Source organism: Talpa europaea, assembly GCF_964194135.1.
Source record: "Talpa europaea genome assembly, chromosome: 16".
Classification (NCBI taxonomy): domain Eukaryota; kingdom Metazoa; phylum Chordata; class Mammalia; order Eulipotyphla; family Talpidae; genus Talpa; species Talpa europaea.
In genome coordinates, this window is record NC_140084.1 from 43,681,131 (window position 1) to 43,697,501 (window position 16,371).

General features: G+C 58.8%; 1 protein-coding gene across 1 annotated transcript; it reads right to left on the minus strand.

Moving 5' to 3' along the window:
* Positions 1 to 226: 226 nt before the first annotated feature.
* LIPE (lipase E, hormone sensitive type) lies at positions 227 to 14,873 on the minus strand (the record flags this gene model as incomplete). The annotated part of the gene is made up of 10 exons (XM_084256933.1): positions 227 to 490; positions 932 to 1,353; positions 3,286 to 3,462; positions 3,632 to 3,859; positions 4,461 to 4,755; positions 4,975 to 5,160; positions 5,367 to 5,512; positions 5,620 to 5,710; positions 7,818 to 8,353; positions 14,765 to 14,873. 10 exons carry the CDS (start codon positions 14,871 to 14,873, stop codon positions 227 to 229), a joined length of 2,454 nt encoding a protein of 817 aa, XP_084113059.1.
* Positions 14,874 to 16,371: the final 1,498 nt, after the last annotated feature.

The following is a 16,371-nucleotide window of genomic DNA, read 5'->3' on the forward strand; positions in this document are numbered from 1 at the left end:
GGACCCTGAACCGTCCCCAACGCCGAACCCCCGATTTAAGGCACAGTCCGCCCCCGCCCGCCAGGCTCAAGGCCAGGCTCAAGCCGGAGGGGCCAGGAGCCCCTGGGGGGGGCCCTCCTCCCATCCCGGGGCGCATTCATCACGGAGGCTGGTGTAAATGGGAACAAGAGGCCTTTAGTGTGCTCCCCGCAGCCCCCATGTCCCCGCGCACGTCTCCGCCCGCCCCTCAGGCCGGCAGCGTGGACCTTGTGGACGCGCGCTCCGGGTCGCTGGGGGGTGCGGGGGCGGCGGGGCCCGGCGGGGTGAGGATGAGGCGGATGCGCTCCACGCACAGCGCCGAGGCCTGCCGCGTCTCCCGGCACAGCGCGGCCAGGCTCAGGAAGCCGTGCGGCAGGTCCTCCACCACGCGGAGCGTCACCGGCCGGTTGAGGCTGCGCAGTCGCCGCGCGAACATGACAGAGTCGTCCAGCATGGGGTCCAGCGCGCAGGCCTGCGGGGCCGGGAAGGTGCGAATTAGGCTCAGGCCGGCGAGTTGACGTGAGGGAAGGGGCAGACAGAGATGGGAGACAGGGAGGTGGGGCAGGGAGCTGAGAGGAAGTTTAACTGAGCGCCCCGTCGGCCCAGAGTTCCCTTCCCCAGACCCCACCAGCTTTTTCCTCCCCATGTCTCTAAGCCCTGGCAGTGAGGCTGCACCATGGCGCGCAATAGAATTGCCAGAGAATATGGCAGCGCTAGCGCTGACCCCCTTCCATCTTCCCGTTGGTGGTGGGGGTGGGGGGTATATTCCTTCCTCGGTGGCACACACCTATCCAGCGGTTACCTACCGTCCCAGCCCCCCGGGAGCTCTCTACCCCAGGAGCTCTCTACCCCAGTGCACCTGCGCTCCACCAGACTGTGCCCAGAGGGGTGCACCCACCCGCCCCGCACTTACCACGATGTGCACGGGAGGCAGACTCCGCAGCATGCTGTCTGGTGCCAGCAGTGGTGACATGAAGGGGTTCTTGACGATGGGCGAGCAGTAGATGGGCATCCGTGCGGCACCATGGCTTGAGCGCCTTGGATGGAACCCCTCAGGGAAGGCTGCGCTGACTCCTTGGTATCTTTGGTCTTTAGAACTTGGCTCATCTTGGGCCTGGGCATCCTCTGGTATATCCTCAGATCCCAGTAAGAAGTTTACATCAGAGGACTTGGAGGGGCCGAGTGACTCAGCTGACAGTGACAGCTCAGTATTGCCTGATGTCTCAGAGCTCCTCAGACTCAGGTCATGCAGGGTCAGGTTCTTGAGGGAGTCGGTGCCCAAGGGCCCCTCAGGCTGGGCCAGCGCTGCCTCAGACACGCTGCGGCGCATTGGCTCTGCAAGAGGAGCAGGACCAGGGTCTGCTGGAGCTTCAGACAAGCCTAGCTCTGTTGGTTGGGTGTGTGGTGGCTGGCAGGGAAGGTCATGGCAGGGCAGTGGCCTCTATAGAGGAGGTGCTGCATTCTAGGGTTGCAGGGCCTAGAGTGTTCCCCAAATTCCCTCCTGGGATGATTAGGAGCCCCAGGCTACAGTTTCAAGGGGTTTTGAACCCTTAATCATGCATGACTATGACACCTATGTGGTCCTGGTGGTGGAGCAGAGTCCCAGTGGAGGGGTGTGTGTGGTGACTGGGAAGGGTAAGTACAAGTCATTTTACCCCTGGGAGCCTCAGTTGCCTCCTCTGTACAAAGGGGATAAAAATAGTCCTTATCTCACAGGAAGCAGTGCAGACTCAGTGGGATTAGGCACTGCTCCCCGGGGGGAGGTCATAATAGATCAGTGTAGTTTATTAATGCTTTATTCCCAGGCCTGCTACCTGCTTCCAGCTGCCTCCCTGCCCTAGGCAACTTTTTATAGCCACTTGACACAAAGGGTGTGAACAGATCAAAGAGGTGTAAGCACCCACATGGCTTAAAAGGAGGCTCTGATCACACAGAGCTGAAGAGTCTTGGGGGCCTACTCGACTCCCAGTGATCCCACACCTATAGCCACACTGATCTCAAATTTCCATCATGTTGTTCATCCCTTTTCATAGTTACCAGGCAAACAACTGCCCAAAAGATGTTAGAGATGCTCTCCTGGCCCACCTGGGGTGCCCCCCGGCCTCTGCTCCATCTATTTTATCAAGTCCATGCCATTCACCACAAGGGCCACCCCTGTCTCTTCCAGTCATTTCACTTGTCTTTATACATCCACAGGGCAAAACGCAAGACCACAGCAGAACAGCTGCGTAAGCGCAATGACCAGAACTGTGCCTAGTCACGGGGCAGCCTTCGGGGTACAGACCAAGAGCACTTGCTGTGTGCCAGGGGTGTGCCACATAGTCCTCCCAACAAACTTCTGGGCAGGTGTTGTTTCTGTACCATTTCTCAGAGATGCAAAACCAGGCTCACAGGTCCTGTTACCCGCCCACCACACCTAGGGAGAGCAAGCACCTGGCACGGTGAGGGAGTGGCCTGGTGTGTGTTTGCAGGGGCTGCGCTGGTCACTTTATCCTACAAGGAAGATCCAGTGCTCAACGGTCCCTGTGCCTAAAATTCCAACCCCTTTTCATTGTTTTTGTATTAGTTTTCACCCATTGGAACAGCCCAACATTTCAAAACTTAAAATGCATTCAATTGGAACACTTTTCAGAAAAAGGGGAATGTGCTAGAGATAGAAAATAAGTTGAGGTAGCTGTGCTTGAAGATCGTTTAACATGTACAAAAATGGCGTGGAAAGAGGGCTCCCTGGTTGGAAGTGACTTTCAGCCGCTTGAGGGTCTGCCACCCACCCAGGGCTAGGGGTCTCTTTGGTTTCCGCAGTCTGTCCAGGCAGCTGACCTCCCACCCCAGGCTCCTCCGCCAGCCGTTGGGGGTGGGTATTAACCTCTGTGCCTCTGTTAGAAGTCAGGAGAGAATCTAGGAGGGCTGGACCCCACCTGAGTGTCCAGGCGATTTGGGCGGCGTTCTGTGGACTGATAAACAGGACTTGGGGGGCAGGGACTTCTGAGTCACTCCCCAGGGTGCCTGTCAGGGACGGGCTGTTTGGAAAGCTAAATCTTGTAGTTGCTAGATCTCTGAGATGACTGGAGGAAGCAAAAGTCCCAGAATTTCCAGGACTTCTGGACTGTGGACTGTGCTGGAAGAGCTAGGCTTCATCCAGAGCAGGCTGGGTAGAGGGCAGGGTCAGGAAGGGGATCTCTGCTCCCCTGAGGACCCCCACGACTTTGGTATACCAGGCTGTCCCTCCGGCCACCCTGCTGGGTGCATGAGGGGAGGGCATCTCACCTGCTATGGGCACTGGGTCCTTGTGGGACTTTTGCCCACTCATCTCCAGGAAGGAGTTAAGCCAGGAGGAGGCGCCCATGCGGAGGTCTCGCAGGAGCAGGGCTGTGTCCCGCCGCACCAGCCCCATCATGCCCAGCGCCTTTTCCTCTGAGTCAGCTTGGTCCTCTGTCTCCCCACCTGCAGAGTGCATGTGGAGGGCCCAGTCTCAACAACCAGAATGTCAGCCACCAGGAGCCCAAGCACAGCTGATGGCTTCAGCAGGAACAAGGAGGTTCAGTCCTCCCTCACCCCTGGCCCTGCAGGCCCCAGGCCCCGGCACCCCCTAGCCTAGGGGCATGGGCCTTACCAGCATAGGCGCTGACACATCTGGAGAGCACGCTGAGGGGCAGCAGGGGGTCCATGAGGCTCAGCAGGCGGGAGGGAGAGGCAGTAGACTGCAGCATCGTGGCCGGGTAGGCTGCCATGACGCCATCTGGCATGCGCACCCCATAGGCTGCTGCCCGAAGGGACACGGTGAGGCAGAGGTTACCACCTGCGCTGTCCCCCGCAAGGCATATCCGCTCTCCTGTTGAGCCTGGTGTGGAGGGGCACGGTCATGTTGGGCAGGGAGGAACTTGAGCCCTGGGCCAGGAGTGCTGGCCTCCCAGACACCCCAAGGTCTAGCCAATGCCAATTTTAGAGAAAGGGTAACTGAGGCAGGGATTTGGACTCCTTTGAAGGACAGTGGTGGGAGGATCCGAAGAGCATGGAGAGGAAGCTTGGGAGGCTGGACCCAGAAGCAAGAGGACAGTGGGAAAGGAGAGACAAGGGGCATGTCTGGGGGAAGGGGCACCGAGGAAGGTCAGGGTTCAGTCTGACAGCACGGACAGAAAGACTGGGCCACAGGCCTGTGTCCTATGGCCCCAGTGGGCTCGGTGCCTCCCCACATGTGAGAAGTGGGAGGTTACAGGAGCTTGAGGAAAGGGCCGGAAGCGGGTAGGGCAGGGGGCTGGCAGTGCAGGTCAGCAGGGATAGAGAAACAGGACTGTCTGGGCTAGAAGTGGGGTGCAGGGGTGGGAAGGGGTAAGTGCTGAGGTGGCAGGTCTGGTGAGCAGTGGGGAGAGGGAGAAGTGTGGAGGCAGGAGAGGGTGTGGAGGTGTCAGGGCAGGACCTGGAGTGCTGGGGGCTGGGCTCACCCAGGAGGGCACAGTGCTTGATGGCCCAGCAGTAGGCGAAGAAGCACTCCTCCAGCGCGCGGGGGAAGGGTGCCTCGGGGGCCAGGGAGTAGTCGATGGAGAGGATGGGGGCACCCAGCTCCTGGGCCCAGCTCTTGAGGTAGGGCTCGTGGGATTTGGAGGTCTGGGCCACGAAGCCGCCACCGTGGATGTGTATCACCAGGGACGGAGAGCGGGGCACCTGCTGGGGGCGTGGTCGCAGCTCCAGGCCCCGAGGACTCTCAGACTTCACCATACTGTTGAGTGCCTCACTGTCCTGGGGGTGAGGAAGGCGAGGGGGTGAAGCTGGGATGATCTGCCTGGGGACCCACCCCCACCCCCACCCAGGGGTCAGGCTCAGAGGCAGGAGCGGGGCAGGTGTGAGGAGTGAGAGGTGGGAGGGCAGGGAGGGTGGCAGCACGAGGAAGGGGGAGCCTTGGGTGGGGCTGTCCACTCCTCGGCTCTGGGCCTGTTCATGGTTGAGGCCGGGCCCTACCTGTCCTTCCCGCAGGTCGTAGGAGATGAGTCTGACGAGGACAGGCCCTGGGCCCGTATGGGCCAGGGGAGGTGAGATGGTAACTGTGAGCTTGGGGTCAGAGGTCAGCGGCATTTCAAAGGCCTCTGGGGGCAGGCTGAGCAGGCGGCTTACCCTCACGGTGGCTGATGCCATGTTTGCTAGAGACTGGTGGGAGGGAACAGAAGGGGTGCTAGGGAGGGGATGCTGGCAGGGAATCCCCCACACCTTCCCACTGAGCTCCAGTCTTTCCTCTCAAGAGCTTTCCCTGGGCTTGCAGTCCGGCAGAGAACTGTGTGGCCTTGGATGGTTTCTGGGTCTCAGTGTCCCCCATCTTGTGATTACTTGGGGCCCTTCTCGGGCCTCACACTCACCGACAGCACTTCAATCTCAGTGATATTCCAGAAGGCTTTCCAGAAGTGCACATCCAGGTTCTGTGTGATCCGCTCAAACTCAGCCCCACGCAGCTCCGGGTCAATGGCAAAGCGGCCGCTGGTGAAAAGGGAGCTGGCGGTGACACCTGGGGGTCAGGAAGAGTGTTAGGGAGCCCAGCTGGTCAGGCTGGTGGGGCAGGGTTGCGGGGGCAGAAGGGAGGTGAGGTGCAGGCGGGCCCCTGCCGGGACTCACTGATGCCGATCTCGTTGCGTTTGTAGTGCTCCCCGAAGGACACCAGCCCGATGGAGATGGTCTGCAGGAATGGCCGGATGGCGGGGGTGAACTGCAGAGAGATGCCGCTGCGTCACCCATGCCCGGGGAGGGCGGGGCGGGCAGGAGTGAGGGGCAGACGTGGAGTGCGGTCATCCCACAGCTTTAGTGAGCGCCTACTGTGGGCAGGCACTGCTCTAGGGCCTTCCTGGAGCTGCTGCTGTCGAAGGGAAGACACCAAATAAAGACATCTGTAGGGTAATGGCAAGTAATGACTGATGCTTTGAAAGACACTAGGTGGAGGTGACTTGAAAGGTGACGAGGGGCCATGCTGCTTGGACCTGAGGAGTGTGACTGAGCGAGGAGGGCGGCTCCTGCAGAGACAAGGGCTCTGCGGTGGCCCAGCTTGCGTGGATAACATAAGGGAGGGTGCCAGTGAGCCTGGGGAGAGGGGCAGGGGGTGAGCTCAGAGAAGCAAGGGGGTCACTCAGGACTGAGAAGTTTGGGGTTATTTCAGATGTGGGCGGTGCCGCTGGAGGTGGTGAGCCGGGAGTAACATGATGCAGGGGTTTCCTGAAAGTCATGAAGATAGAGAGGTGAGGCGAGGAAGACAGCAGGAGCAGCAGAAAGACAGGAACAGGCCAGAGACAGATGGGGACAAAGATCCTGAAGTGGAAAGAGCAAGCAGGGAGAGTGTCTGAGGCCCAGAGATGAGGACAGGAAGCAGCCACAGAGGAATGGGGAGACAGTGTCAGAGAGGAGGCCTAAGAGACAAGGAGGGACAAGGTCAGAGAAAAAAAGCACAGGCAAGGGGCCAGCACAGTTCTGTTCTTTTAACAGATACCAATAAATGCTGTGTGCAGAGCACCGTGCTGGAGCAGGGGTTGAGTGAGATCCCACAGGGAAGAACTCTGCTCGAGGGCTGACATTTTACAGGGGAGGCTCTCCTGCAGCACAACACGGCCCTGCCCCTGGCCAGGGGCCCAGCAGGTCAGAGAGCACGGGGGTGCCTGGCCATTGTGGCTGGGCTCCTGGATCAGGAGGTCCTGGAATCTCTTTCCTCTGACTCCAAGGTCACGGCCAGGACAGGTAGGAGCCGGCTGGCTCAGTATTTGTGGGTTCAGCTCAGGTGAGGCGAAGTTCCCAGGAACACGCAGGCTGGGTTGGTGAGCATAGGGTGGCCCGCAGGAAAATGTGGAAAAGTAGGATGGGATGGGGGACTGAGACCCCGCCAAGCTCAGTTCTCACTGGGGTGGAGGAGACCCAGAGAAGGTCTGAAGGGTTACAGGGTCACCTGGCTCCAGATACTCCTGCTGGGATTCCCTGATGCTGCTGGGGACTGGGGAGCTAGTGACTGACCCCAGACTGGGGCAAGTTGGACCTCTGCTTTGACCCTGGCACCCTATGCCCCCCCCCATTCTGAGTCCTCAAACTCCTTTTCCTATAAGTCTGATTGAGGGCCTCCGCGCCGTCTTCCTCTCAGTGCTAGGAGGAGTGTGTCCCCCTGAGGAGGTCTGGGTAGGTCACGGGTAGGAGAGGGCCTGCACTGGGGACCCAGGCCCCAGTTCAGGGAGGGAAGGGGCCAGGTCAGCAGGTCTTCCTCACTGTCACTGCCCCCAGCATGAAAATCCTACAGCTCCTTAGGTGAGTCACAAAGCCTGCTTGCAGGCCTGTGTCCAACCCAGCAGCTGTAGGCCCCCTCCCCTTGAGAAAGGAACCTCTTTAAAGTGGGGTTGGCACCTTCCTCCTTCCCTTGAAGGCGTCTGGTGAGGATGACTAAGTGTGGTGTGCTCTTTGAGAATATACTGACTGACTGCCCCTGGGGGCGAGGGGGTCTCTTTTCAAATGACCTCAGGGGTCAGATAGGTCATATAAAGGAGTGAGTTAATCTCCTGAGTGTAGGACAACAGGGAATATTGGGGATCCTGGTATAAAAAACTATGCCAAACTGTAGATATTTTCCTTCACTGTGGAGCTGGCCTAGGGGACCCCAAGTTTGAGACCTTGGGTGCAGCTCTGGCTGAGCTCCATCACATCCCCTTTTGGCCTCTGCTGTTTTGTGTAGCTGGCAGCACTGAGCACGGGGGGGGGGGGGAGGGTGACTCCACTCCACAAATGGGCCAGTGTAGAAGCCACGGCTGCCTTTTCCTGGATCCTGGAGGGACTGGACAGGGACTCACCTGGAAGCCGAGGCAGCGGCCATAGAAGCAGCCCTTGTGCAGCGTGACATACTCGCGTAGGAAGTCAGCGATGAGCCTGTCGTCGCCCTCGAAGAAGAGCCCCCCGTGCTGGTTGGTGGTCAGAAGGCGCTGGGCATAGTAGGCCAGAGCGCGGAGCTGGGTGAGGGCAGCCAGGTAGGCCTCGAGTTCGGCCAAGTTGTGGCTGGTGCGGAAGAAGATGCTGCGGCGGTTGTTGGCCACGTAGCGGGATTTGTGTAGCAGGTGTGCCAGGCAGCAGCGGGCTGTGTGCACCAGGCTGCGGTACCCGTTGGCGGGCGTCTCTGCATCCAGGTCAAAGAGGTGGGCCACTCCCAGCAGGTGGGCCAGGATTGGCTCCAGGCCCAGCGCCTGCTCCCGAATACCCGCAAAGACACTGGAGAGCCGCCGTGCTGTCTCCCCAGGACCCTGGCTTGAGAAGAAGGCCATGTTGTCCTCCGCCAGAGTCACCAGCGACTGTGTCATGGTGTGTAGGTCCATGCTTTGAATGAGCAATGAGGCTGTGGGCAGTAGGAAGGCCTGTCAGGCAGGACTGCATCACACCTTGCTCAAAAGGGATCCAGGAGTCCAGGCCCCCAGCCCCTCCTCCCTCAGAACCCAGAGGTCACCTCATCTCCAGGGCTGGAGTCTAGCACACCATCCCTTTCCTTCCCTAGGACCCATGAATCCGGGTAACCTGAGGGTATTCTTCTCCCTCAGGAGTGGGGGTTTGATCTCTAGCTCCCTCCTCCCTCAGACCCGTGAGTCTCAGATCCAGGAGTCCCTTGCTCTCCTACTCGTACAGAAACTTGCTCTTCCTGGCCTTCTCCCCTCTCTTCAACCTAAGAGTCTAGTCTCCTCAGCCCACAGAATCTGGCTCGCTAACTGCAGCTCTTCCCCCCACCGCCTTTTTTCCTTCCAGGGACCCAAGAGTTCAGACATCGGTCTCCACTCACTCTCCCGGGGCACAGGTCTCCTCCCTGGTTCCTAGAATCTGAGTTGTTCTTCTCTCTTAGACCCAGGAGTTCAGGCCCCCATCGTACTTCCTTCCCAGCCCCCCCAGGTATCACCTCCAGGCCTTCTTGGGAGTGCTCAGCCCTCCATGCCCGTCCACCTGTGGTGTCCTAGCACCTGGTCCAAGGCCAGGTCTCTTCCAGTACACAGGCGCTCATAATTCTAGACTAAGACCGAGGAGACACTCCTGCCCTCTCCTGTTCCTCAAGTCTAGCTTTGGAACTCCCTGCAAACTCCAGTATCCTCTCTGGTCCTCTGTAGGATCTCCGAACTCCCTCTTACTCCTCCACATCTGCATTCCTTGACCTTTCAGCTGGTCCACTTGACTTCGATTTCATGGGCCAACCCCATCCTGCTGCCTAGAACGCAGCACTCATTCCCGCCACTGGCCGTGAGCTTGCTCTGTGCCACACCCTGTGCTAAGAGCATCCTGTGTGTTTGCTCAGGTAGCCCTCGCTAACCCGCCGTCCCAGACTCGTCTGGGTTCAAGTTTCAACTATTATTGGTAGCACCCCCATTTTACAGGAGAGAAAACTGCTCAGAGGTATTAAGTAAGGAATTGAAGGTTGCACTGAAAGTGGAAGAACAAAATTCAAACCAGATCTCTGGATCCAGAGCCTTGACCTAGGCTGGTCTCCCTCCCAGGAATTTGGAAGCTGGGCCTCTAGCTCTGACCCTCAAAAACCTGCCCTGGACTATGCTTGACTCCCCACTTCAGGATCCCTGTCCTGTCATCCAAGTCCTGGACAAGCTGCCCTGGCCACTCTGGTGGGACTATCACCCTCTGTTCCACAAACTTGTCCTTCTTGAATTTGACCCAGCACCTTGCCTGGCTCCTGACCCCTCAGAAGAAGAGTCCTCTCCCTTCTAGGCCCTGGGGTTCGGCAACGGCCTTGGCAGTCTCAGCAGGCCATGCACTCACCCCTCCAGGCCTCTTCGGAGCTCCAGGCTGGGTCTGCTGGCTGGTCTTCTGCTAGTGTCAGTAACAGGCTGGGGCCATAAACTGGGGGCGGAGCCAGCCTGCCCAGGGTGTGGCCACCAGCTCCACCTCCCACCCAGAAAGGACAGTGAGAACCACGTGCTGTAAACAGAGCTTGGAGTCCAGCTCCCTGACCCCTTCCAGCTCAACTGGGCAGCCAAATCCTAGGAGTCCTGGCCCCAGTCTCCTTCCACCCTCGGAGCCAGGAGTCCAGGCTCCCAGTCCTGAACAAACTGTCCTCCCACCCAGCCGTGCTGCCTCCCTCTCCCCAGGGTAGATTCAGGGAGCAAAGGCCTAGTGACCTCAGCTCCCGTCCCCAGGGCTGCCCTGGCACAGTCCGCCCCAGCTGCTGGGGGGAGAAAGAGAGTAGCCAGCTCTGCTTATCCCTCCTGGGAGGACAAAAGCCAATTAAGGGCAGTGCCAAGCTCAGCCAGGGCCTGAGGCACAGCTCCTGCTGTCTGTGTGTGGTGTTCTGACGCTGGGACCCTGTACCTGCCACTTACCCTTCACAGCCCATCCTGCCTTGACTGCCACCCCCACCTCCACCTAAGAGACCCTTACCTGTTATCCTATGTGCTCCATGCCTGGCCAGCTCTTTCGGCAACTCCTTAAAGAGGCACGCCCTAACTGTCCACCCCATCTGAGATACCAGCCCACCCCATCATTATTCTCATACCTGTTGTTCTTCCTAGAATTTTACACATTTGCAATTACACATGTGTGTGTTTGTCTTGTCCCGGGGGCAGGACCAGGCTTCAGGGAGCTGTGAAGTTTATAGGTGTGGAGGTGGGACTCTAGGGAGAAGGAAATAAAACCTCAAGCACAAAATTGGGCACAGGGCCTCTGAAGGAAGAATCCAGTGCAGATAGCCTGGGGGCCTTCACCACCTGTTTGGCTGTAGGACAAGCAGCTGCTTCTTCCCCAGAGGGCGGGGAGTGGCCCCAGGGCCCAGCAGGGGTCATCATAGAGTAGGTGCTCAGCAAATATTAAAAGTAGGAAATTGGGAGGCATGAGAGTGAGGGGAGAAGTGGGTGCCTGGGAACTTGGGAGAGGACCACCCCTACCTGTGGCCAGTGGACAGATGGATGGATGGAAAGACAGCTACAGGCTTAGTGGCTGTGGCAGTGGAACTGGTCCAAGCCACTCCGAGGGATCCTGAGGGGGCTGGGTTCCTTATCTGGAAAGGGCATTTGGCCCCCCTGGCTCCCCAGGGTGGGTGCTGGTGCTGCCCTGGTGCCATTCTTTGGGGTTCTCACTCGGCCTCACTGAAAGGTCATTTTTCTCTGTGACCCTTACTACCCGCTACCTCACCATCCAGTTCACTATCACAAATGCGCTATGTGCGCTGGCTCACTCACTGGATTGTAGCCCCCCAGGGAAGGCACTTTGTTTTACTCAGTGCTGTGCCCCTGTCCCTGCGCAGTGCCTGGCACACACCCAGCGCTTGCTATTTATTGCGTGAGGTGTGGTTTCCCACTTTCTAGAGCTGCTCTCATTACTTGCTGTCTATGGGTAGGGGCCTTAGTGAAGATGAGGATACCAAAGAGACTTGCAGAGAGCATTGGGCACAGGCTGAATGCCATTCCCTCATTGAGTCCAGGGCCTTGTCCTTTGCCCTGATCCAGGCAGCTCCCTGGGGCCTATGCCGGATGGAGCCAGGAGGAAGGGATGCTGAGGGGGCCAGAGACTTGCCAAGAATCCCAGGCAGAGGGCACTGGGGCAGGGGCAGGCTCACAGGGGCCTGGGGCAGGACTGGGGCAGAGGTAGAGCTGAGGGATCCTGCTGCCTGAGTACCAGCCCTTTGCCCTAAAGAGCCAATGGTCAGCTGGACTCTGCCTGGACTCGGCCCCCAGGGACTGAGCCATGGGGAAGGAAGGGGGCGGGTGGGAAGGAGGAAGGGTGAGGCTGGGGCCTCTGAAGGGGATGGGCCTGGGGCCAATGCAGGCGGGGACTGCTGCGTGCCAGGTACTGTTCCCTTTATATGGCGGATGGGAAGTAACTCATTTCATCCTTCCCAAAAGGGACTATTGTCATCCCCTTTGGCAGATGAGAAAACATACACAGAGGTGACATGACTGCCTGGGGTCACGCAGACAGCCAGCATGGGGCCGCCGGTCTCCGCTGTGCTTCTGTGTGTATCTGTGTTCACTCGTTCCGTCATGTCTCAGCTGTGCGTGTCTTTGAAACTCTCACAGATGCACACATGTATGTAGATGAGCGTCACGCTGAGAGCCCCGGCCTGTGCTTATGAGTGGGTGTGTCGACATTTGTTCTGTCTTTGTTTCTGTATTTCTTGGTATGTCTGCAGGCATGTTTGTATGCGTGGGTCGCGGCCTGTTTCTCAGCCTGGGAGTATATCAGTATCTGTGCCTCTGCTTCTCTCAGTCTGTGAGACTGTGTGGACACGTGTTTGGATGTATATACCCATATTTGTGTGTATCCTGCTCTCCATGCGTGTGTGAAGCATTTCTTCTCATCTGCACAAGCTAGAATCCAGGGCATCCCCTGCCCCCTGCCGCAACCTCCCACCCCCACCAATCCATCATGTGGTCCTGTCCACTGTAACCCCTAGAAACCTCTGGTGCCTGGCCCTTCTCCCCACCACTGCCCCCTCATCTGGAGGATTGTCAAGACTCTGCTTTTGCTCCCTTCTATGATCTCTTCTCCACACGGCAGCCAGAGGATCCTTCTAATACATAAATCTGGTCCCACATTCCCAGCCCTTCCTCATTCCACTCTTGCCCTCAGGGTAAAGCCCCAAGTCCTGGATGTGACCTCCCCCCAACCAGGACCCCTGCCCGACCAGTCTCCTCTCTTCTTCCCCACTTTCTAAGCTGCCTCTGCCCTGTCATGGGCCGCTTCCTTGGGCCTCAAGGTCGCCGCTCCCCTTGCGCAGCAGGCAACACGTGCTCATCCTTGGGCCCAATGTCACCTCCTTGAGAAGTCTCCCTCTTACATTTTCTCAGGATATTCCCTCTAGTATTTATCACAGTTTATAGGCATATCTGATTCGTGAAATTATTTGATTCATGTCTGTGTCCCCAGCTCAACCACAGGTCTGTCCTCATCACTAAAGAGCCCAGGCCCAGCCCAAGTAAGTGTTCACGGGGTATCTATTGGGTAATCTGCGCAACTGGAGCCATTTGGGCCCAGAATCAAGGTTGGGGCACACAGTAGTTTGAGTTGACATGTTCTTTGCCTCAGAAGGCTGGGGTGGCCATCTCTGCTCTCACTGGCTAGATATGGAGTAGCCAGTGAGCTCACTCCCTCAGAACCTCAGTGTCATCACTTGGGAAATGGGGTGATCATAATGACACTAGCATCATCCGATTACTGCCAAGATCAAACTGATGACTGGGACTGCTCCAGTCAGCCTGGATGCCCTTGGGGCAGCGGCAGAGTCTGATTCACCCTACGGAGCCTGGCATCAGGGCAGGGCCTCAGGAAATGACAGGCAAAGCTGCGTGCGGGGGGAACGTGCCTGTGAGTGGGTGGACCCCAAGGTTTGTGAGTAGGACTGGTTCAGCCCTGTGTAGGGAGCCTTACCTAAGAGGATTCTGACTCCTCACAACAACCCCAAGGGCAGCATCCCCATGTTATACTTCATGCATTCCTTCATCTATTAATCTGATAAAATATTACAGTGCCATCGTGCCTGGCATACCAGGCTCTGGAAATGTGCGATAAACAAGGCAAACAAAGCACTGCTCTTAGGGTACTCACTCTCTAGTGAGGAGTACCAGTAATAAAAATCACCTCTCCCGAGGGCTTGCTGTGTGCCAGCCAAACACACTACACTCATTCAAGCCTCACAATAGCCCCACAGTCAGGTACCCTATCATTATGCCCAGAAAGGTGACACAGGGAAGTAGGGTCTGTCACCCAGTGCACCAGAACTCCTAGCCTGAGGCACAGGTCTCCAAAGACCTTATTTTAACCAAGGTCTGTACTACCTCTGGGCACGGTCCTGCCACTTAGGCTGTGTCTTGTCATGAATGCCCTGAGGCCCCAGTCTGAGCTGGGAGCCCTGTCTAGTTTGTTGGAACCAAGTTCAATGTAATCCTTGGTTAATTACACAGCCATTGACAGGGAGAATGCTGAGTTTGGGGTCTCTGGGCCCTGGCTCTATATCAGTTTGTTTCCTACCCAGGAACTCCCACTGGTTCTCACTTAGATTGACTAAGTATTCAAAACCAAGCAAGGACTTAATGCGTGACCCTGCCTAAGGCTTAAGGCAGCTGTCAGTCTTTCTCCAGCCTGTTGAGATCTGTAAATAACTAGGCACCCTGGGGAGCCTAAGTAACAGCCCTCCCATCTTTTCCAAGGGACAGATGGTGGCCCAAAGCCAGCTCGGGGAGTGGGGGGGTTCAGGAAGTTAGGCCCCAGGGTAGTTGGGTTGAGGCAGGTGGACTGACAGTAAATGGCAAATGGACTGAATAAATAAAGGAAAGACTAGACTTTTCCGATTTGTACTGGCTCTGCTGCACACACACCCCCTCCCGCCCCAGGGCACCCCTTCCTCCTACCTGTCCCTGACTCACCCCTAAACTGCCCCTGTGAGACAGACCTAAACCACTTCATTATTCTCTCAAGTGCTAGAGTATGATAAACTACGCTGGGATCATTCCCCATGTGGGACACACTGATGTTGCCCACGGTCACACAGCGAGGATGAAGTCCGAGCGGGCACCCTGGTCCAGGAAACTCCCGGCTCCACTCCCAAGGCAGCACAGGGGCTTCGGGTCGTCCCTCTGCCCAGAGGGGTTATTCCGCCCTCACATCACCCCCTTCTCACAATGGATCAACCCCGCAAGCCCCGCAGCGCCGCCACGGGCCAGCCCACGGCCCCCCACTCCTCGTGGCAGTGGGTCGGTCCATTCAGTCCCCGGCTCCCCGCAGGATGTTGAAGGTTCCTTCCGGCAGCCCCAAGCGCGCTCACCTTTGGCCTTGACTTTTCGCCAAAGGCGGGGGTGACGTCTCTTGGACCCCTCTTTCACCCTCTTCGAGACCGGGGCCTCGGCGGGCCGCGTTCCCGGGGCCGACTCCATCAGGTCTCCGCGGTGTCCGCGCCGGGGCCGCCGCAGTCGCCAGCCCCGCCACCGCCAGCGCCAGCGCCACCGCCGAGCCCCCATGCGGCCCAATCCCGCGGCCGCACCGCCCTGGGCCCCGCCCCCCCGGCGGCCGGGCGCTCGCCAGCCCGACCGACCGCCTGGCCCCGCCCCTAACCGCTAGGGCCTAGGGCCTGGCCCCGCCCCCCGCGGGCATTAAAGGGCCCGCCACCCACCAAAAAAATGCAGCCCCAGAGGCGGCGAAAAGCGTCCTTCGGGCAGGACAAGTGGGGCATCGCGCGGGAGGAGGGAGGTCAACTGTACAGGGAAGCCTCCATCTTCTCGCGTGTTGGGGCTCCGCTTTGCCTTCCCACTCACCTTCCCACGCAGGGATCCCCTAGAACGCGACCTGGCGCGCCCGCTGGAGCGGGGCAGAGCGGGGCGCCGGCGAGCCTCCGCCGGGAGGGGAAGGATGCGCCAGGTCCTCGAGCAATTGAAGGCCGGGGCGGGCGGGCGCTGGGGCGTGGCGCTCTGTAAGCCGTTGGGTGGAAGCCCACCTTCTCCTCGCCCAGTGTCTCGGAGTTATCTTACTGCTCTTTTCCCCCGCCCTTTCCCTCCCCCGCTTGAGAGGAAGGCTGGGGGGCGGGGGCGGGAGGAGAATGCTCAGCGCCGGCGCACTAGCTCCAAGTCGCCGGCGGCTCCTCAGGGGAGAGCGGCGGCGCGTGCCCGGGAAAAGGCGGGAAACAGCAGAGGCTCGCGTGCGCATGCGCACAGCCCTCCAGGGCGCATGCTCACGGCCTCGTGGACCCCGAGCGTGACGAGGGTTTTATTTGCGGCGGGCTTCTGACGGCCTAGCGAAGCCTCTGCGCGGGTTAGAGCAGACCCGGAACTCCTTTTCCCATAATGTCTGTCTCTTAGAAGTCCACAGGCCTTGGCGCTGAGACACTAATAATCCCTCTTCTCCACAGAGTGGCAGCCGCCCTCACACCCCGGCCGGCAGGCCTCTGGCTGACGCCATCATTGCCAGCCTTGAGACTCACGGGCCTACCCGCACTTCTGATTGGGGGCCACTGACTTTTCTCTCAGGCTACTTCCACAAGTAACCCCTCATTCCAAGGAGAAACCGGCCTGCCCCATCGGAACGGCAGGGCATTCGCGCCTACAAGAGGAGGAGGAGGAGAACCGGGCTTGACCACCCCGGGGCTGGTGCCTGCACCCCGTGCCCGCCCAGGGGGCCTAGCGCATGAGCTTGAGGATCGCGAAGGCCTCGACTTCCTGCCGTCAGGATGGAGACTTCAGGAGGGTAAGCGCCACCTTCAGCATCAGGGGACTGGTGCCTGCGAGTGTTCGCAGGGGCAGTGCCCAGCGAATTCAGGGAGGGTCAGATAAACAGTGGCAGGAGGGCAGCACCCAGGGTTCCTGGCCTGTGGCCCTTTGCTCTTTCCTACTCTCCTTTGGTTTCTCCCAGGTCCTCGGCCAGGGAAGAATCCTAAGAGAA